The following is a 23,267-nucleotide window of genomic DNA, read 5'->3' on the forward strand; positions in this document are numbered from 1 at the left end:
ATCACTGGGCAGAGAAACAAAATTGACATTTTGATTATGATATAACTTTTCAGAACATTCTACAGTTCCTGCCAGATCTGATGCATTTCTCCAGCTTTTTCTTTTCTTTTTATTTCAGATTTCCAACATCTGTGATATTTTACTTTAAACTGCAATGATATATTTGACACTTCGGTAATCCCTCTGTCAATGTAGCACACTCTTACATAAATAAAACTCTCTAATTAAGACACATTTATTTTTCCTATTCACACTTCAATGAAAATATCTATCAATTTTCACTTTTTCAGGGGCTACGTTAGTAAGTATAGACAACGCTGCAGAAAGCCACTTCTTGTTCCATATATCGGAAATGATGGCTGACAAGGCAAAATCATTCTGGCTAGGAATGTATCAGAATGTGGAAGGTAAAAATATTTATCTCTTAAAAGCTTTTAAGCTTGTTCATTCATTGATTGTTAGCCTCCTTGGCACAGCCAGCGCTTACCGCTGATCCCAAGTTGCTCTTGAGAAGGTGGTGGTGAACTGCTGTCTTGAACTGCTACAGTCCACCTGCTGTGGGTTGACCGACAGTGCCATGAGGGAGGGAATTCCAGGATTTTGACCCAGCAACAGTGATGAAATGACAATATATTTCCATGTCAGGATGGCCAGTGACTTGGAGAGGAACTTGGAGGTGGTGGTGTTTCCATATGTCTGCTGTCCTTGTCCTTCTAGATGAAAGTGGTTGTGGGTTTGGAAGGTACTGCAGAGAGCAACTTTGGTGAATTTCTACAGTGCATCTTGTAGATGATACACACTACTGCTACTGAGCATCGGTGGTGGAGGGAGTGAATGCTTGTGGGAGTAGTGCCAATCAAGGGGGCTGCTTTGTCCTGGATGGTGTCAAGTTTCTTGAGTGTTGTTGGGGCTGCATTCATCAAGGCAAGTAGGAATCTTTCATCAAACTCCTGACTTGTGCCTTGTAGATGGTAACAGGCGTTGAGGAGTCAGGAAGTGAGTTACTCACCACAATATTCCTAGCTTCTGACTTGCTTTTGTAGGCACTGTGTTTATGCGGTGAATCCATTTGAGTTTCTGGTCAATGATAACCCCTAGGATATTGATAGTGAGGGATTCAGTGATGGTAACATGATTGAATGCAAAGGGGTGGTGGTTAGATTATTTATTATTGCTGATGGTCATAGCCTAGCATTTGTGTGGTGTGAATGTCACTTGCTACTAGTCAGTCCAAGCCTGGATATTTGCCAGACCTTGTTACATTTGAACATCGATTGCTTTAGTGTCTGAGGAGTTGCGAATGGTACTAGCCATTGTGCAATCATCGGTGAACATCCCCACTTCTGACCTTATGATGGAGGGAAGGTCATTGATGAAGCAACTAAAGATGGTTGGGCCTGAGGAACTCCTGCAGAAATGCTATGGAGCTGAGATGATTGATCTCCAGCAACTACGACCATCTTCCTACCTGCCAAGTATGACTCCAACCACCGGACACATTGCCCCTGATGCCTATTGATTCCAGTTTTGGTCCAAATGTTGAGTTCTGAGGAAGGGTCTAGGCCCGAAACGTCAGCTTTTGTGCTCCTGAGACGCTGCTTAGAGTGTTCATCCAGCTTCATACTTTGTTATCTGTGTTGGAGCTTGTCCAGTTTGACATGCCATTTTTAGATATGGCCAGTACTGCACCTGGCATGCCCTTCTACACTTTTCATTGAACCAGGGTAAATCCTACCCGTCTGCAACAGACAAATTGATGAGGATGAGGTTGACTGCTCGTTTTCTTACTTGTTGGGTTTCTCACCACTTGCTGCAGATCCACTCAAGCAGCTATGCCCTTCAGGACTCAGCCAGCTTGGACAGGAGTCACTGGCACTGCCCAGTCACTCTTGCTGATGGCCAATGAAGTCCCCACTCAGAGGATATTCTGAGCCTATGCCACACACTGTGCATCCTCCACATGGTATACAATGTCAAGGAGCATTGATTTATTGGCTGTTGGGTTGTCACATGGTGGTGGTGCTTAGTAATTAGCAGAAGCTCTGCTTGCCTATGCCTGATGACATGAGGCCTCATGAGGGTAAATTTTGATGACTCTCTTCCAATTCTATGCCACCGTGCTCTCCCACTGACAGTCTGGACCCAGGGATTGTGTTGTTGGTATCTGGGCAATTGTAAGGTAAAATTCCATGTGTGTGACTCTGTCAAGCTATTGCTTGACTAGCCTGTCAGCCAATGGGACTAACCCCCAGATATTAGTGAGGAGGACTTTATAGGATTGATAGGGCTGAGTTTACCATTGCCATTTGGTCGATGCCAGGTAGTCCATCTGGTTTCACTCATTTTTCAATATTTTGGTATGGGCCCTTCCTGCCATGGTTTAAACCTATTACTTGTCTACATAAGAGCACCAATTGGTTCATTCATGGGTGGGCATCTTGATACTGCCCCTACCATTTAGGACTGTTAAGAAAGCTTATCCTAGCATAAGGGGTTCACTTTAAAGTTCAACGTCAGAAATATTTTGTTAAAACTCTTAAGGGATTATATGAACTCAGAAAGTTTGGGCACAGGGAAAATAAAATCAAGGAAAACAATAGCAGATTCTCTTAATCAGGAATTGAATCCATAGCCAAGTCAAATTCTATGTGGGATAGAGAAGGAATTTTCCCTAGTGTTTAAGTACTGTAGTAGAATGCTGTTGTGATTATATTTTACTGTGCGTTAGTTGTAAATATTTTGTTTTCATTTATTCTGCCTAATAAACTTCAGTTTTATTGCTGAAATTGAATCGATAGCATTGCATGGTTGTGCTTCAGTGAGTGACTACCTTGTTAAATAAAATAATATCTCTCAAGCCAGATTTCAGTCTGGGATTTGACCTGTCAGCTGGCATCATAACACAAATCATTTATACCATAACTGTTTGTGGAATATTATTGTGTATAAAGTGAATTCTGTGTACCCGTTTCAGCTTAGTCCAATAGCTGGAACATTGAACTGCAACAGAGAATGTAAAACAGGAAATGTGAATACAGCTACCCATTTTGTACTGATTCATACTGAACTTAAGGCTCGAGAATTCCCTCCCTATGCTTCTGTACTAAAAGCAACAGTGACTGCACACGACTTCTGTAGGTCACAAATTCTAAACTGCAAAATCAATCCTTAATTTAACATGTAAAATGACTTAAAAATAGTCCATCCATAGTTTAAACTTTGCGCTGTCCCTCAAGTATGCACTTTATTCGCTGGGAGCCAGTCCAATGCAGTTCTTAACTCCTTTATCCTTTTCCAGTTGGATACTGTCTAGTTCTAAAACTGACTTTCATGATGTACGTTACACTGCAGGTACCTTCCTGTAGCACAGGCAAGGAAAATCTTCTGATCTATTTGAACCTCTACTGTCTGCATCCCTTCAACTGGAGCATGAGCCCCTCCTCATATTTTGTTTGGTGAAGCATAAACACCTGGGTCTATCTCTTTGCTTTCTCTTCTGCATTCCGTCAGATTTTTGCAGACTGACTATGCCTGTGAAGTTGTCTTTTTTTTCGAAAAGTGTAATACCTCCCTGTAATGTCTTCCAATAGATTCTTTCTCTTTCAATGTCTATCTCCTTGGAAACATGAATAAACTTGGGCCTTGTATTCAGGTAGAAATGCTACTTGTTATTGTTATAAACTCAATCTATCTTGAAAATAACGAGATAGGTTACGTTATAATTGTTTATAAACTCTGACATTCATCGTAGCTCCCTTGGGCTTGAGGGCTAACAATCTATCTGCCATCAGCGTAGCTGCCTGGGTCACTTTTTAAAGGCACACCTTTCCATTAAATCAACCTGGGTTTCATTTTAATCTTTAATACCCAATCCATCCAGGATTATTGTCATCTGGATTCAGAACAGATCACTCAACCTGCTTCATTCCTCCATTTTATCTGAAATTAAAATGCCTCTCTGCATCATGTGTTTTTATTAAACCTCCCAGTTAAAACACTCTCCTTCCTCTTTAAGATATTCCTGAAGGCCTATCTCTTCGAGAACTTGTCTTAAGTTCTTTATATACACTGCATTAATAAATGTTGGAAATCCTCTTGAATGGTGGTTACGCAGATTTTTCTATGTTAGAGGTTTTATACAGATGCAAGTTATTGATGCTGAAATTAAAATGGCATCTGAATGACATGAGAAGATTGCAGGCTTCCTACTCACATTAACTATTTGGTTTCTCATTTCAGGAGAGTGGTTATGGATAGACAATAATGTTGTGGATTTTGTGAACTGGAATAAAGGAGAACCTTCAGATCATAAAAATGAAAACTGTGTTGAAATGTTCTCGGATTCAAGTTACTGGAACAACATTCCATGTTCAGGGAATAAATATTTCATTTGCAAAATGCCGAAAAGTAAGTTAATTTCTACAGTAATAGTAAGAACTGCCGATGCTGGAGTCAGAGATAACACAGTGTGGAGCTGGAGGAACACAGCAGGCCAGGCAGCATCAGAGGAGCAGGAAAGCTGACGTTTCAGGTCGGGACCCTTCTTCAGAAATGGGGGAGGGGAAGGGAGCTCTGAAATAAATAGGATAAGGAGGATGGGGCAGGGAAAGGTAGGTGAGGTGGTGATAGTGAGTGCAGATAGACAATGGTAATTGTTGGTCAGGGAGGAGCAGATAGTTGGGAGAGAAGAGGGACAGGTCAAGGAGATGGGGATGAGAGGGAGAGTTGGTCATGGGATGACGCCTGGGGTGGGGAGATTTTGAAACTAGTAAAGTCCACATTAAGACCCTTGGGTTGTAGGCTCCCAAGGCAGAATATGAGGCGCTTCTCCTCCAGTTTACAGGTGACATCATTGTGACACGGGATGAGGCCCAGGATGGACATGTCGCTGTTGTTGTTTGTTGGGAACTAACTGCAGATGGTCGACAAAGCAGTCTCTGAGCCTCTGCTTGGTCTCACAGATGTAGAGGGGGCCACATCAGGAGCAGTGGATGCAATAGGCCACATTAGTGGATGTGCAGGTGAATATCTGTTTGATGTGGAGGGTTTTTTTGGGCCCTGGGATGGAGATGAGGGGAGAGCTGTAGAGGCAGGTGTAGCATCTCCTGCAGTTGCAGGGAAAGGTTCCGGGGGTGGTGGGCCTAATGGGGAATGTGGAGCAGACATGAGAGTTGTGGAGAGAGTGGTCCCTTCCGCGCCTTCCATCTCACTGAGCAACCTCCACCATTGCCTACCTGCACTCACTGTCACCACCCTACCTACCTTCCCTAGTCTCACCCCTCCTCTCCATTTATTTCAGAGCCCCCTACCACACCACAATTTCTGAAGAAGTGTCCCGACCCGAAACGTCAGCTTTCCTGCTTCTCTGATACTGCCTGGCCTGTTGTTTTCCTCCAGCTCCACAATGTCTTATCTCTTAAATGGTACAGTGATTCCTAGAGAAAAGATTCCTTGTTGCAAGATTCTCCGAAGGTTAATAAATATTTTTTTTTGCAGTTATTGAACTAACTGAGGCACCTTCGCAGCTGGAAGGTAAGAACTATTTGTAGTGAATAACATATCATTGTCGTCAATTATTTTAAAATTTGATTTACTCTGTAAGTCTAATTGATGCTCCGCAACATTCTCTTCTGGACAAGTAATGAGCTTATTTGTGATTATTATGAATGATTTGACCAAAACTACCAACATAGCTCCATATAATGCAGTAAATAGCTTTTTAGTAAATGCTAGCTTTTAATTTTGACCAAGATGTTGATTTTCTATGTAGGTCTCCAGTGGGATTTTGTGAATTCTCCAGGGGACAAAGTGGGACTAAATATTGCTCGTATTCTTGTGCCACAGAGCGGGATCATATGCAGCATATTGCACTGCTTAGATCCTATTCTCAGTTACTGTGAACACCATAGATATCTCACAATATGATGAGTGGAAAGTTACATGTTTGACTTGGCATCCCTCAGCCATTGATGCTGGCCTGGGAATGGAGCTTATTTGCACAGTCTCAGTTGTGAAAGTGCCAAGTGGACAAAGAAGGGCTAAACTCACAAACAAAAGGGGCAAAAATTTTGAAATTGTTAACTTCAAAATATGAAAAACAAAAATTAAGTAAATCAATACAGTGAACAGTAATAAATTAGTTGAATGATGAATTAAATTGCTGGGAGACTACGTGATTGTTTATGTTTTAATTAGGAGGAATATTTTATGAACTTTGTGATCAGATATAAAAGATTTGATTATATATGCATATTGTAAGAACGGTATTAATCTGAAGGAAATGGATACAATGAGGACTCAACAATGGTATCATAAATAAGAGGTTATGGTAATGAGTGGGTTGTCTTATGAGGATGAGTTGGACAGGCTGGACTTGTTTCCATTGTTTCCTCTTGTGGGTGAGACCAGAACCAAAGGGCACTGTTTAAAATTAGGAGTGACCCCTTTAGGACAGAGATGTGGGATTTCTTTCCTTTCAGAGGATTGGGAAACTTTTGAAGCTTTGCTGGAGGTGAGATAAGTAAATATGTTAACATGGATAGAGACAGGAATTTGTTAGGCAAAGGAATCAAATGTTATTGGGAGAATGTGGAATTTGAAATGCAAACAAATCAGCCATGACCTTATTGAGTGATAGAGCAGACTTGAGGGTTTGAAAACCCCATTCTGCTCCTATTTCATATGTTTGTATGTCATTCTGGATGGGTACATGTGGGCTTTCCAATTCTGGAAAGAGCATGTATGCAGCCACAGGGGGAGCTGAAGACCAACAAGGGCTGTTTCAAATGCTTGGCTTAGTTCTTTGGGGCTTTGTCTCTGCAATAAAATTAGTCAAGCCATTTAGCCCTCATCGCTCTCATCACCCCAACACCCACCTGCTCTCCCTGGTGATTTTTGACAACCTATGCCCCTTAAATCATTCCCCTTGGAGCCTTTTACCCTCCATGTCAATCCATGCATCAATAACCCCTCCCCTCATGGTTCCTCATACTCTCCATGTCAACTAATGCCCTTCTACCACCTTCTTGATCGCCACCATAGCCTGGGTGCCAACCAATGGTTCCTTATAGCTGTTATGCCTAAAACAATAGCAATCCATGTCCCCTAACTTAGTACCCTCTTCCCTTACACTCTCCATGTTAACTTACCCAGCACACAACTTGGATAGACCTTAGGAGCCATGATGTGATGAAGTAAAATTCTATGAATATATTATGAACTTCATTACAGATAAAACAACAGATATTGACTAAAGTCATTTAAATCCCTTCAGACATTAAATTCCTTATTAAAAATTATATTTGTAGTCCTACAATAAAGGCACCTATCTCTGTAATAAACTCTTGAAACTGTCAATCAAACATTTGAACTTAGCCTCCAATGTGATAATAAATTGTGGAAACAATCATACATTAATAGATCAAGAAATAGCAATTATTTCTTTGAAAACTACAAGTATTGATGTTTTCATTCAGATGCAACAGAATTTCTTTTGCAGGAATGTAGGTAAGGAGGACTTTGCAATATTGACTGGTCATGATGGGCCTTTGATGTTCTCAATGCCAAGGTTGATGCCAGTGGTTTGATATAATCAATGATGATAAAGTGGGGTAGGAAGTGAAGTACGAAGGCGCAGTAGCTCAGTGGTTAGCACTGCTACCGCACAATGCGGAGGACCCAGGATTGATTACAGCCTTAGGTGACCATCCTCATGGAGTTTACACCCACTCCCTGTGACTGGCAAAGAAACAGTAAGTGGAATATTGTGCAAAATAGAACAGGTAACATTGCTGTGGGTCTGGAGTCACATGGGCCAGATCAGGTAAGGATGGCAGTTTCCTTCCCTAAGGGACATTAGTGAACCAGTGGGTTTTTCTGACAATTGACAATGGATTCATAGTCATCGTTACGCTCTTAATTTCAGACATTTTATTGAATTAAAATTCCACCATGTGCCATGGCAGGATTCGAACCCACGTCCCCAAAACACTATCTGGGTTTTTGAATTAATAGTTCAGCGGTGACACCACTAGGCCATCACATGCCCACAAATGTGAGATCTTTGTCAGGTATGTATGTTGAAAGAAAACAGAATATAAATTCAAGTTTGAGGTTGCAGGATCCCAAAAATCAGATTTAAATTAAGAGAACAGCTGGCACTGAAATCTTTGACAAAAGTTAAGGAGCAGGAGTAGGCCTTTCAGCTCCTCAAGCTTTTTTACCTTTCAGTAAGCTCAGAGCTGATTATGACTTTAATACCATCCACCTGACTTGGCTCCATATCCTTAATTCACAAAAATATGTCAATCCCAGATTTAAAAGTTGTTGAGTTCAGATTCCCTGATATTTGCAGAAATGTTTCAAATACAGACCAGAGTATCTCAAATTAGTGGGAAGGAAGCTTTGGAAAAAGCAATGAAGGACAGAATTAATCTCCACTTAGGGAGGGGGAAGGTTTGATGGGGGGATAGTCAGCGATGGCTTTATCAGAGGGAGGTTATGCTGAACAAATGTGATTTGATTTTTTTTTCAAGGAGATGACCAGGTGTGTCGATGAGGCTAGTGCAGTTGATACAATTCATATGGATTTTAGCAAATTCTCTGACAAGGCCCCACATAGGAGACTGCTACATGTGCTATTATTTTGGATCCAGAGTACTTTGACAAGGTGGATCCAAAATTGTCTGAGTGACAGGAGACAGAGAGCAGTTGTAGAAGTCAATTTATGTGACGGGGTGCTAAGCAATTTTGTAGTATCATGAAGTTTGGCTGAGTGGTTCATATGAGGAAGATGGGATGGAGTATTTTCGCTATGAAGAGATTCTGAACAAGCTCAAGTTGATGTATTTAGAGCAGAAAAGGCTGAGAGGGGACTTGATTGAGGAGTCTCAGATTATGAGAGGATATAGATAGATTGGTCAGATGAGTAGATCATCAATAGACTTAGCCTTGATAAATATGAGGTGATGTATTTGGGAAGAAATAACAAGACAAACAGGTGTGAATTGCTGGAGAATTGCTAATGTTTTCCCCTTGTCTAAGAAATGTAGTAAGGATAATCCAGGTAGTTATAGACTGGTGAGCCTGGTGTCAGTGGTGGGGAAACTGCAGGAGAAGATACTGAGACATAGGATTTACATTTGGAAGAAAATGGGCTTATCAGTGATAGGCAGCATGGTTTTGTGCAGGGCGGGTCATGCCTTACCAACTTGTTAGAATTCTTTGAGTAAGTGACAAAGTTGAGAGATGAGGGAAGGGCTGTAAATGTCATATGCATGGACTTCAGTAAGGCGTTTGATAAGGTTGCCCATGGTAGGCTGATAGAAAAGTGAAGTTGCACAGGGCCCAGGGTGTACTGGCTAGATGGACAGAGAACTGGCTGGGCAACAGGAGACAAAGAGTTGTAGTGGAAGGGAGTTTCTCAAAATGGAGAACTGTGACCAGTGGTGTTCCATAGGGATCGATATTGGAGCCACTGTTGCTTGTAATATACATAAATGATCTGGAGGAATGTATAGATGGTTTGATTAACTAGTTTGCAGATGACACTAAGATTGGTGGAGTAGCAGATAGTGAAGGGGACTGTCAGAGAGTGCAGCAGATTATAGATAGATTGGAGAGTTGGGCAGAGAAATGGCAGATGGAGTTCAAGGTGATGCATTTTGGAATATCCAATTCAAGAGCGAACTACATGGTAAATGGAAAAGCCTTGGGGAAAATTGATGCACAGCGAGATGTGGGTGTTCAGGTCCATTGTACCCTGAAGGTGGCAACACAGGTCGATAGAGTGGTCAAGAAGGCATACAGCGTGCTTTCATTCATTGGACAGGGTATTGAGCACAAGAGTTGGCAGGTCATGTTGCAGTTGTATAAGACTTTGGTTCGACCACATTTGGAATACTGCGTACAGTTCTGGTTGCCACTTTATGAAAATGATGTGGATGCTTTGGAGAGGGTGCAGAGGACATTCACCAGGATGTTTCCCGGAATGGAGGGAATGAGCTATGAAGAGAGAGGTTGAGTAGATTATGATTATTTACATTAGAAAGACCAAGGTTGAGGGGGGACCTGATTGAAGTCGCCAAAATCATGAGAGGTATAGATAGGGTGGATAGCAAGAAGCTTTTTCCCCGGAATGGGGGACTCATTTACTAGGGGCCATGATTTCAAGGTGAGAGGGGAAAAGTTTAAGGGAGATATGCGTAGAAGGTTCTTTACGCAGGGTGTGGTGTGTTCCTGGAACACGTTGCCAGCGGAGGTGGTAGAGGCAGGCACAATAGCATAATTTAAGATGTATCTAGACTGATACATGAATGAACAGGGAGCAGAAGTATACAGATCCTTGGAAAATAGGTGACAGGTTTAAATAGAGGATCTGGATTGGCGCAGGCTTGGAGGGCCGTAGGGCCTGTTCGTGTGCTGTAATTTTTTAGTTCTTTGTTCTTTCCTTGAAATGAATAGGACAACAGGAAGCTCAGAGGAACAATGTGATCTTGGTGTGTTTGTCCACAAACCCCTGAAGACAGCAGGACAGGTTAATAGGATAGTTAAGATAAAATGTGGGACATTTGCCTTTCTAAGTCATGGCACAGATTTTATGAACAGGGAGGTTACTGTGGAGCATACTGTGTGCAGTTCTAGTCACCGTATTATTGGAAGAATGTGATTGCACTGGAGAAGTACAGAGGAAATTCACCAGGATTTGCCTGGGATGGAGCATTTTCGCTATGAAGAGAGACTGAACAGGCTCAAGTTGATGTATTTCGAGCAGAGAAGCCTGAGGGGACTTGATTGAGGTGTATCAAATTATGAGAGGCCTGGACAATGTGGATAGAAAGCAGCTGTTCTCTTTCATTGATGTGTCAATAGTGAGAGAACATATCTTTAAGCTAAAAGACAGGAGGTTTTGAGGGGATTTGATGGAAAAGGTTTGCATCCAGAATCTGCTGTGAATCTAAATGAATTGCCTGGAAGGGTAGTTGTGGTGGGAAACATCAAAATCTTTACGAAATACTTTGATGAGCACTTGAAATGTCATAACATTTAAGGCTGTGGGCCAAATGCTAGAAAGAGGTACTGTTGTAGATGTAGACTAGTTTTTGACTATGCGGTCTCGATGGACCAAAGGACCTCTTTGCACAATGAAGTAATTTTGTTACATAATGCCTGGCTCTGATCTTAAGGCTATGTTGCCTTGTTCTCTATGACCTCATTAATGGAAAAGACTTCTCTCAATCTAGCCTGTCAATTCTTTTCAAAATGCTAAAAGCCTGAATCTCATCATCTGTTAACCTTTTAGACTGCAGTGAATGCAAACTTCATTTATGTAACTCAATGTTTAAAGCCCTGTCAATGTTCTCGTGAATTTGTTTTGCAAACCCTCCAAAAGACTTGCTATATGTCCTCCAGTGTGGGCCTTGAACAGTCCATTGTACACAGGACTCCAGATGTGGTCCAACAAACAGTTTGTACAGCTGTGACAATATTTTCACCCCATTTATTTTAGGCCTCGTGTTCTAAAGGCTCACTCCTTCATTGAGTTTTTTTCCTACGCACCGGAGTGCATAATTTTTGTACATTGTGTATATTGACTTTTAAATCGCTTTGATCTCCAACTGTGCTCAGCTTTTCACTGAAATAATGTTCATTTCCAACTATTTCTGGTCAAAATGGATTACTTCACAGCTATCTTCAATTAATTTATATGCCAAACATCTATTCTTCAATGGAGTTAAATTACCCCAGCTACGTTGTGGCATTTGAAAGCCTCGAGATCATTCATCCAGTAACTGCAAATGAGACCGAGTGTAATGTATTTAAGTTTACTGGCAATACTAAACTAGGTTTAAACTTAAGTTGTAATGAGGACATAAAAAGAGGCTGCAGAATGGAGATCAGTGAAGTGATTAATTAAGATGGTCTAGTTGGAGTATAATATTGGAAGTATGAAATTACACACATTTCTGGGAGGAATAGTAAAGCAAAATACTTTTAAATGACGAAATTCAGTATTGAAAAGGATTTGGATATCTTTGTTCATACATCACAGAACATTTAGCAAATACAGGATACAGATGGAATATTTAATATTATTCCGGGGTGCATCAGAGTTGCTGCAATCGGGGCCCAAGAAAGGAGGGTGCAGACCATGCTAATCCTTCAGGCCCATGTCTTCAGGAGACCCTTGACCCCGGCAGCGACTCTCCTACCAATCAGATGGTTGGCCCTGTAAATGATGTGTATGGAACTGCCTCCCAAATCTGACGCTCTGTCACTGTCATACTCCTCCAATCACAGGCTGGTTCTCTGCTGTATTTGCTGCAGATGGTTATGTTAGTGACCTTATCAGGTAGCCACAGACTTGCATTAGAGTTTAAAACGTCATTGGATAAATTACGGGGAAAAGAAAGGGGATGAACAACTGGAGGGTGAGAGGAAGGTAATAGGACTTCTTGTTGAAAGAACTGCCACAGACTCAATGGATTGAATGATCCCCTTCTCTGTTGCACTCTTATATTTTAAAGGGGCTGAAGTGCATCGTGGTGGCTCAGTGGTTGGCACTGCTGCCTCACCGCACCAGGGACCTGGGTTCGATTCCACCTTCAGGTGACTGTCTGTGTGGAATTTGCACATTCTACCCGTGTCTGTGTGTGTTTCCTCCGGGTGCTCCAGTTTCCTTCCATTGTTCAAAGATATGCACGCTAGGTGGGTTGGACATGCTAAATTGCTTGCAGTGTTTAGGGATGTATAGATTTGGTGAGTAATAGGGGGATGGGTCGGGGTGGGATGCTGTGTGGACTTGGTGGGCCAAATCCACAAACCCACCGGCCTGTTTCCACACTGTAGGAATTCTATCCTGATGATTCTATGACATCCTGAAGGCCTCAATAGAAACTACAATGATGAAAGGGTTGGGGGAAATAATAGGCCCGATTACAGGAGAAGCACAGGCGACCAAGATATCTCCCTTGTCTATGACCGAAATTGCTGGGAGATTGACAAAATGGAATCTGGACTATTGTTTCTGGTTTAGTATCCTTACATAAGGAAGGATACACTTGCCTTTGAGTGGGTGAGATGTAGGTTCCTTCGAGAGAATGGGAACTGCAGATGCTGGAGAATCCAAGATAACAAAGTGTGGGGCTGGATGAACACAGCTGGCCAAGCAGCATCTTAGGAGCACATAACCTACAAAGAGGCAGGCATAGCTTACCTCTTTGTAAGTTATGTGAAACACCTCCTCCTACTGCCCCCTTGATCATGACCCCACCCCCGAGCACCAAACCATCATCTCCCAAACCATCCATGACCTCATCACGTCAGGTGACCTCCCACCCACAGCCTCCAACCTCATTGTTCCCCAACCCCATGCCACCCGCTTCTATCTCTTTCCCCAAATCCACAAACCCACCGGCCCTGGTCAACCCATTGTCTCTGCCTGCTCCTGCCCCACCAAACTCATCTCCACCTATCTGGACTCCATTTTCTCCCCCTTGGTCCAGGAACTCCCTACCTACGTCCATGACACCACCCACGCCCTCCACCTCCTCCAGAACTTCCAATTCCCTGGTCCCCAACACCTCATTTTCACCATGGACATCCAGTCCCTATACACCTGCATTCCCCATGCAGATGGCCTACAGGCCCTCCACTTCTTACTATCCCACAGACCCGACCAGTCCCCCTCCACTGACACCCTCATCCGCCAAGCCGAACTTGTCCTTACCCTCAACAACTTCTCTTTTGATTCCTCTCACTTCCTACCGACAAAGGGGTTGGCCATGGGCACCCACATGGGCCCAAGCAATGCCTGCTTCTTTGTAGGTTATGTGGAACAGTCCCACTTCCACACCTACACCGGCCCTATACCCCACCTCCTCTCACCCACCCTCCTGCAAAAATTCCATCCCCTATTCTCAATTTCTTGGCCTCCGCTGCTCCCAGAATGAGGCATTCCACTCCTGCACATCCCAAATGTCCTCATTTTTCAAGGACCGCGACATTGCAATGCAATGGTCGAGAACGCCCTCAACCATGTCTTCCGCATTTCCCGCACCTCATCCCTCACACCCTTCCCCCACAATAACCGCAAAAGAGAACCCCCATAGTCCTCACATACCACCCCACCAACCTCCAGATACAACGCATCATTCTCCGACACTTCCACCATCTACAATCCGACCCCACCACTAAAGACATTTTTCCATCCCCCACCTTGTTTGCCTTCCAGAGAGACCACTCTCTCTGTGACTCCCTTGTCCACTCCACAGTCCCCTCCAACCCCACCACACCCGACACTTTCCCCTGCAACCGCAGGAAGTGCTACACTTGCCCTCACACCTCCTCCCTCACCCACATCCCAGGCCCCAAGATGACTTTCCACATCAAGCAGGTGTTCACCTGTACATCTGCCAACGTAGTATACTGTATCCGCTGTTCCCATTGTGGCTTCCTCTACATTGGGGAAACCAAGTGGAGGCTTGGGGACCGCTTTGCAGTACAACTACGTTCGGTTCGCAATAAACAACTGCACCTCCCAGTCACGAATCATTTCAATGCCCCCTCCCATTCCTTAGACAACATGTCCATCCTGGGCCTCCTGCAGTGCCATAATGATGCCACCCGTGGGTTGCAGGAACAGCAACTCGTATTTCACTTGGGAACCCTGCAGCGCAATGGTCTCAATGTGGATTTCACCAGCTTCAAAATCTCCCCTCCCCTCACTGCATCCCAAAACCAGTCCAGCTCGTCCCCATCTGCCTAACCTGTTCTTCCTCTCACCTATCCCCTCCTCCCACCTCAAGCCGCGCCTCCATTTCCTACCTACTAACCTCATTCCGCCCCCTTCACCTGTTCGTCCTCGCTGGACTGACTTATCCCCTCCCTACCTCCCCACCTATACTCTCCTCTCCACCTATTTTCTCCTCTATCCATCTTCAGTCTGCCTCCCGCTCTCTCCCTATTTCTTTCAGAACCCTCTCCCCATCCCCATTTTCTGATGAAGGGTCTAGGCCCGAAACGTCAGCTTTTGTGCTCCTAAGATGCTGCCTGGCCTGCCGTGTTCACCCAGCCCCACACTTTGTTGTGTAGGTTCCTTAGTCTGATTCTTGAGAATGATCCAACAGCATTGATTGAGTAGATTGGGTCTCTGTTCATTGGAATTTAAAAGAATGAGAAGTGATCAAATTCTGATGTAGGAGATTCTTAGAAAGCATTTCAGGGAAGATGCTGAGAAGTAGATTTTGTTTTTAGATTGTTGAGTGTAGAACAATTATAAGCACAGGGTAAGAGTTTGAGTTGAGAAAGTTCTTCTTTAACACGATTGTGAATCTTTGGAATTTTGTATTACAGACGACTATGGGTATTCATTCATTCAATACATTAAAATCAGAGATTAAATACTTTTGGTTTCTAACAGAAATAAAGTGTAGTGAGATAGAGACAGAAAAATGGAGTTGATATTATAGTTCAACCTTGATCTTATTGAATGGCAGAGCAGTCTTGAATGCTCACCACTTATTATTCTTTAGTCTCATTTAAGGACAGGAAAATGATCTCAGACGAGGTAGCTAGCACCTATACAGACATACAAAAGCAAAATGGTGCATATTATGGATCTCTTAAAATAAAAGCAGGAAATACTCAACTGGCCAAGGATGAGCTGTCGAGAGTGAAACAAAGTTAATATTTTGGCTTAATGTTAACAAAGTTAATTCTGATAAATGATCACCAACATGAAATGTAAGCTTTGTTTTTCTCTCTGCAGATGCTGGCTGAACTGCACAGTACTTTCAGCACTTTCTATTTCAATATATGCCTGCACTGACAGGACTGGGGCAATGGCCAATTTCTATGAAGTGCTATATGTATGACAATACTTTGGAAATTCATTGTGTTTTTTTGCTTTTCCTTCCTTAGTCATACAGTCAAAAGAGACCTCTTCGCACAACATGACGGGGATTGTGGTGGTGCTGGTTATTGCCCTTGCCATTGGTGTGGTTCTTGCGGGCTATTTCATTCAAAGGCGCAGGAGGAAGACGACCGAAATGGATACCAATTTCGATAACTCTCTTTATTTCAATCGAGAGAGTACAATTGCACCCTGTGATATGAAATCTCTTGTGCCAAACATAGAACAAAATGAACAATGTTTAATGTAATGTGCAAGATGTTTGACTTGTTGAAATAAATCTATAAACTGCATGCAGTTAGACTGGCAAACAGCTTTAGTGAAATCAGTATTTGCCTAAAGCTTGCTTTTGCTGCAGTACTTTGCACTGAACTCTAATTATTCTGCTGTATCACTACCTGTTTAGAAATATATATATATTGATTACTTTTATTTTCATTAATGGATTATCACCCTGGTATAAGGTTATAGAATAAATGTGTTTCATACCTTTGTATTTTTTATCGTTGCAGTGATTATACTCAGTTTCTTGTGTAAATATGAAAAAGGTGACCTCTTAAGCCATCATATAATTAAAGCACAGAGATATTGATGTTCTTTGGCTGCTTGGCCTATTGCTCAGCTGCTAATTACGTTTGTCTGGTTGCAGGATCAATGAAGAAAATATGCAAACAACATGTTCATAAAAACATAAACAGAAAGGTGTGACGTCACATAAAAAGATTATTCAAGCCCACTGATGCCTAGATAGTTTAAAATAAACATGAAAGCCCTGATGAAACTAAGTAAGATCTTGTGAAATGTTTAAAAAGTTAACAAGTTGAATTCTTCAATCAATTTTTGTTCAGTAATAAAAAATGACATGTCACAGGTGACCAGTTTAATAGGTTTATTTAAAATGTGCAAGGTTGTGAACTCCCAAATAGTTTGCATATTATTTCCCATCTATATGTTTATAGCAAGCGTGTGCATTATCGGAAGTTTTATGGAAAACTATTAAAACCCTGAATGTAACATTTATAAACAACAGAATCAAGAAAAAGGAAAATGTTTTTATATTAGAAGTGTCTTGATGATGTTCCTAAACATAACAGAGATGTTACTTTTTAAAGTGAGCTGTTTCACAAGATTTTTTCTGACACCATAAAGACAAAGTCATATGTAATTTGAAAATACCACTCATCATTTTACCATTCTGTGATCTAAATATGAACATGAAATTAATTGTATCCAGACTGTTTTAAAAAGCATAGTAACAAGTAAGGCACTTAATAAAAAATTGTTACCTGTAACCACTAGCAATATGTGAAATGTCTTTCATATTTGTGTGGCTTTGTTTTAGAAATCACACAACCTATTTTTGAACGTATACCTCAAATTGATTTTTTACAGTATTCATTATGAGGATACAGTTAGATTTAATATAGGAGCAGGAGTAAACCCTCAAGCCTCCTTCATCATTCCATGAGATCCCGTCTGTTTTGTGGCCTAGCTCCATGTATCTGCCTTTGGGCTATTCCCCTTAATACCTTTGCTAAACAAAAAAAAATCTATCTCAGATTTAATACTAAACAGCTGATTCTGCATCCACTGCCATTTAAGCATCTATCACCCTTTGTGTAGGGAAGCATTTCCTAATATCTCTTTCAAATGATCTTGTCAGAGTTTGCCTCCTTGTTCTGGAATCTCCAGCCAGTAAAAATAGTTTATCTTCATCTCCCCTGTCTTTTCCCGTTAATATCTTGAAAAATTTAATCAGATCACTCCCCAGACTTCTAATTTCTAGAAAAGAGACCTAATTTCTGTAATCTCTCTTCATAACCTTTCCCTGGAGTCTAGGTATTTAAGAAATAGTCTGCATTTCTGCAGGAGCTGCGATCGGAATTTCTTGCCAAAAGTGTGGAGCTTTTGTTCTGACATAAAAATGTTCGAAGTGAGTGTTAATCTGACAGTGGTTGTCACTGGTTGGAAAAATCAGCCTATGATTTTTTTATAAAATACTTTCAAAGGTTGTGGGTGTCACTGCCAACATTTGTTGACTATCCCTAGTTGCCCTTGAACTAAGTGGCTTGCCATCTGGATTTCAAAATTGGTAGTGCACAGATACATTTTGTAAAATTCATTCAAGAACGTGGGCATCTTTGGCTGGATCAGTACTTATTCCTCCTTGCTAATTGTCCTTGATGGGATGGAGATGATGTGCCTTTTTAAACCGTTGCTTTCCATTTGGTGTAGATGTGCCAACAATGCGATTTGGGAGAGAGTTTCAGAATTCTCATCCATCAACACTGAAAGAATATCGGTGTATTTCCAATTCAGGATGGCGAGATGTTTGGAGGGGAAGTTGTAGTGGGTGATGTTCTCTTGTGTCTGCTGCCCTTGTCTTTCTGGATATTAGTCTTCAAAAGGTTGGAAGGTCAAAGATCAAAGGATATTTGGTGTCTCCACTATATCTATAGAGAGTTCACACTACGGCTACTGAGCATCAATGATGAAGGGAGTGAATGGAGTGTGTTGTGTGGTATGTTGTAATCAACTGAGTTTCCTTGACCTTGATTGACTTGATGTAATCATGCTTCACAGGGTCTCCAATAAGGTTAGGGTTAGGGTTAGATCAACATCTAGGACTCCCAGGGTAACTAGCTCCATCCTATAAACAACAATGCCATCACATCTGCTGGAAGCTGTTGTGTTGGTTGGATCGGGCAAATCCAGGGATGGTGGTGGTGATGTCATGGATATTCTCTGTAACGTTCAATTCCATGAGTATGACTCAAACGCATGGGATTGGAGTAATATGTTCAGTTGGATAGAAAATCGGCTAGCAAACATTAAACAAATAATAGGAATAAATGGGCCTTTAACACAACTGCAGGCAGTGACTCTTGCAATACTGCAGGAATTAGTACCAGGACCCTGCTATTCACACTATATATTAATGATTTAGATAATAAAACTAAATGTAATATTTCAAAATTTGCAAATGAAGCAAAACTGGGTGAAGGGTGAGCTGTGTGAAGGATACAATGTGATTTTCACAGGCTGAGTGATGGGAAAATGCATGGCAGATGGCAGTGTAATGTGGGTAAATATGAGGTTATTCAACTTGGTAGCAAAATGGGAAGTCATATTATTATCTAACTGTAAACTGGGAGAGGGGAATGACAATGAGACCTGGGTGTCCTTGTGTGCCAGTTTCTGAAAGTGAGTGCATAGGTACTATAAGCAAGAAAGAAGGAAAACTGTATATTAGCCTTCATAATGAGAGGATTTGAGTACAGGAACAAGGATGTCATGCTGCAATTATACAGGGCATTGATGAGGCCATACCTGGAATCTGCGTACTGTTTTAGTTCCCTGTTAAGGAAAGATGTTCTTGCTACAGAGGGCATGCAGTGAAAGTTTACCCTATTGATTCCTACAATGGCAGGACTGACATATGAGGATGGAGTGAATCTGTTAGGATTGTATTCGCTGATCTCAGAAATCTATAAAATTCCAACATGACTAGGTTAGATGCAGGAAAGATTTTCCCAATGGTGAGGGAGTCCAGAACAAGGGGTAATAGTTTAAAACCTTCATGATAACTGGTAAACCTTTTAGGACTGAGGAGAAATTTCTTCACCCAGAGAGTGGTAAGCCTGTGGAATTCGCTACCCCAGAAAGTGGTTGAGGCCAAAACATTTTCTTTTCAGGGAGGAGGCATATGTAGCACTTGTGGCTAAAAGGATCAAGGGATGTCGGAGGATAATAGGATTAGGGGATTGAGCTCAATGATCAGCCATGATGATCCAGTCCTGCTCATATCTTCTATGTTTCTATGTCAAGCTGATGTTTGACTTGTCTCTGAGATGCCTCCCAGTTTTGACACTAGCCCCCAGATGTTGATGGGGAGGATTTTGCAGGCATGACATGGCTGAGTTTGTTGTTGTCATTTCCAGGGCATTGATCAATGCAAATGATCTGTTCGGTTTTTTGCTTTCTCTAAGGCATTTTTGTTGTTTGATATGACTGAATATCTTGCTAGACCATTACAGAGGACAGTTAAGAGTTAATCTTATTACTGTGGATCTGGACTCCCAAGTACACCAGGTTCCATTTCCTTAAAGATTACCACTTGTGCCATCATGTTCATCCAGACACTGTAATTTACTTTTTGGACTCATCTTTTGTACAACAATTTCAATGAATAGTGAAGATAAGGAGCAAATGTTTGTTTTAAATCTCAAAGTTAAAGCTGAAGTACTCCATGCGGTTCAAACTAGTACTATCATGTCCAGTTCTTGTCTTAACTAATATATCCTATTATTATTCTTTGCCACTACAGTTCAAAAATGAGTGGACATTACATGAATTTAAATTTAACCGGTATTCTGGGATATTCATTTATAACATCCATTAATTTACATCTGTGATGCATGATCCCCTAAACATCAGTGCTATTAGTATTTATGAATTTGACAAAATATTTGCAAAATAACACCTATGTTTAAGCTTGGCAAAAATGTAGCCAGGTTTTTACACTACTCAATATAAAATGGTTTGAGCACACTTCATTACAAGGGCATTTTTTTAACAAACTTATTGGCTCATCTTGACAGGTAAATAAATTTGTTGAAGTAGTGCACACAGCAATTTTTCATGAATAATTTAATTGAGTCACTGAATCAGCACTCAGAACAATTTATCTTCCATATTTTCTAATTGTGCTGTTTAAATTGAAGACCCTGAAATGATGCTGTTTGTACAGCTCATAAACATTCAATGATTTTTCCTGAAATTTCTCACTGTGCTACTTTAAATGAGTAATCCATTCAGTAAATCAAAGATTGCTAAGCCGTAACATCAGCAAAGAATTTCAGAACAATTCACATAGTGAAGATGGAGGGGGTAGGATGATTTATGCAGAGCTCCTATTGTTCTGCTGCCCATAGTTCATGGAGACCCTTTAGGAAGCTTATGGGGAAAAATAGTGTCATGTCAGATTGATTGCCTATAATATAAGCACCCACTTGCTCATTTCATTGAACTGAATGATATTGGTTTTATCCAGTTTGGCGCAAAACTTAACTGGAGTTTTATGGAAGGGTGAAATGAGAGAATTAGTAGCCTGTCTTGAATATTAATTTCTATGGAAGTTAGTCATTTAAACATTTACATCAGTGAAGTTGAAAGTGTGATTTTCCCCTCCCAAGTGAGCGTGAAAAACATGGTGAGAAGAGACATACTGGGATGAATTGGCCCTGTGAGGAACACAGCAAAATCTCATCATCTCAGCAATTCAGTGGCCAAAGAATAACAACTTAGAAATCCATAAGGTATAGGAGAAGAATCAGGCCATTTGGCCTATTGAGTCTGTTGTGCCAGTTGACCATGTCCGGCTTGTTTCTCAACCCCATTTTCTTGCTACCTCCTTACCAATCAATGACATATCTACTTCAACCTTAAAGATACTCAATGACTTTGCTTCCACACCCTTCTGTGGCAATGAGTTCACCATCCTCTGGTGGAAGAAATTCCTCCTCACCTCAATTCTAAAGGGTCCCTTCACTCTGAGGCTGTGCCCTCAGGCCCTAGTTTGTCTGACAAATGGAAACATCCTCTCCACATCTATTCTATCTAGGCCTCTCAGTATTTTGTAAAATTCAATGAGATCCCACCTCATTTTTCGAAACTCCATTGAGTGCAGACCCAGAGTCCTTGACTGCTCTGCATACAACCAGTCCTTCAACCTCAGGATCATTTTTGTGGACTTCCTCTGGACACCCTGCAATCTCAGCACATCCTTCCTTAAATAGTTTTGGTCAAAAGCCTGATCCCTGTGGAACTCCACTAGTCATCAGCTGCCATTGTGTAAAAGACCCCTTTATCCCAACTGCGTGGGCTCTCACTTTATTTAGCAGCCTCCTGTGCGGCACCCGGAGAAATACCTTCTGGAAATCTACAGAGGTCATGTCCATTGGCTCTTCTTTGCCTAACTTGCATACTCCCTCCGCAACGAATTCAAACAAATTTGTCAGGCATGACTTCCCTTTGATGAAGCCATGCTGATTCAACCCTATCTTACCATGGACTTCCAAGCACTTCACAATATAATCCTTAATACAGAGGGTTCTCCAATAAAGCATGTTCTGGCAAGGTGAATTGGCTACAACATGATAGATGAGTAGCGGAATGCTATTTCTAAAACATGAATTTGTTTTGGCTGTAACATGATTCAGTAATATTCAAAAATATAGCTCATTTAACTGGAAGAATGGACTCTAATGCTAAAATTGATGGTAAAAATGAAGTATAATTTAAAATAAGTGCTGTTAAAACATGCACCTCGTTGTGTACAAATTTTGCATAGATGTTGTTATATACTTAATACGCAAGAATTTTTGAACTTGCTTGTGATAAATCATATATATCAAAAGACATCTGTGTTACAACCTACTGTTTTCCAGCAATATTTTGAATACAATGTCACTCAGGTTTACAATGCATTTTAATTCTATAATTAATTTCAATGCCAATAGGCAATACAGGAAAGAAAAGTCAGATTCCTCAGCTTCATTTATCTGAAAGTCTATCCAGAAGTCTATGCTGTTAGAATGCCAAGTCAGGTCAGCATTTAAATGGAGGAGGGAATTTTACTAAAAGACTTTTTTCCCCCTTTATTCATTCACAGGATGATGGCATCACTGGTCAAGCAGCATTTATTACCCATCCCTAATTGCCCAGAGGGCAGCTAAGAGTCAACCACATTGCTGTGGGTCTGGAGCCATATGTAGGCCAGACCAGGCAAGGATGACAGCTTCCTTCCCTCAAGAGCAATAGTGAACCAGACAGGTTTTTTGTGGCGATCAACAATGAATTCACTGTCATCATTAGATTCTTAATTCCAGATATTTATTGAATTCAAATTCCACCATCTGCTGTGGTGGGATTTGAACCCAGGTTCATGGGAATGCTATCTGGGTCTTTGGATTAACAGTCCAGTGATAACACCACTAAGCCATCACTTCCCCAGCTAATATCATGCTATAGCAGAACTCCCTGTAATGGACTCTAAAATCTTGGAAATAATCAAAGTTAGGCTAACCAACCTATAATTTCCTGTCTTATGTCTTCCTCCCTTCTTCAACAGAAATATTACATTAGCCATTTTCCTGGACTCTGGGACCCTCCTAGGCTCCAGTAATTCCTGAAAGGCCAAGACCATTGCCTCCACAGGGATAGTAGGAACTGCAGATGCTGGAGAATTTGAGATAACAAGGTATAGGGCTGAATGAACACAGCGGGCCAAGCAAAATTTTAGGAGCGGGAAGGCTGACGCTTCAGGTCCAGACGCTTCATCAGAAATGGGGGAGGG

The 23,267-nt window shown here is 41.5% G+C and overlaps 1 protein-coding gene across 1 annotated transcript in view; it reads left to right on the forward strand.

Annotated features, from left to right (window-relative positions):
- Positions 1-17,200, forward strand: part of mrc1a (mannose receptor, C type 1a) — a 137,214-nt gene extending 120,014 nt beyond the window's left edge. The window contains exons 27-30 of the mRNA XM_059638721.1: positions 291-407; positions 4,240-4,407; positions 5,497-5,532; positions 15,919-17,200. Coding sequence (XP_059494704.1) covers positions 291-407; positions 4,240-4,407; positions 5,497-5,532; positions 15,919-16,160 — 563 coding nt within the window. The 3' untranslated portion in view covers positions 16,161-17,200. The remainder of the gene's footprint in view (positions 1-290; positions 408-4,239; positions 4,408-5,496; positions 5,533-15,918) is intronic.
- The last annotated feature ends 6,067 nt before the right edge of the window (positions 17,201-23,267 follow it).

Source organism: Stegostoma tigrinum, chromosome 2 (assembly GCF_030684315.1).
Source record: "Stegostoma tigrinum isolate sSteTig4 chromosome 2, sSteTig4.hap1, whole genome shotgun sequence".
NCBI lineage: Eukaryota > Metazoa > Chordata > Chondrichthyes > Orectolobiformes > Stegostomatidae > Stegostoma > Stegostoma tigrinum.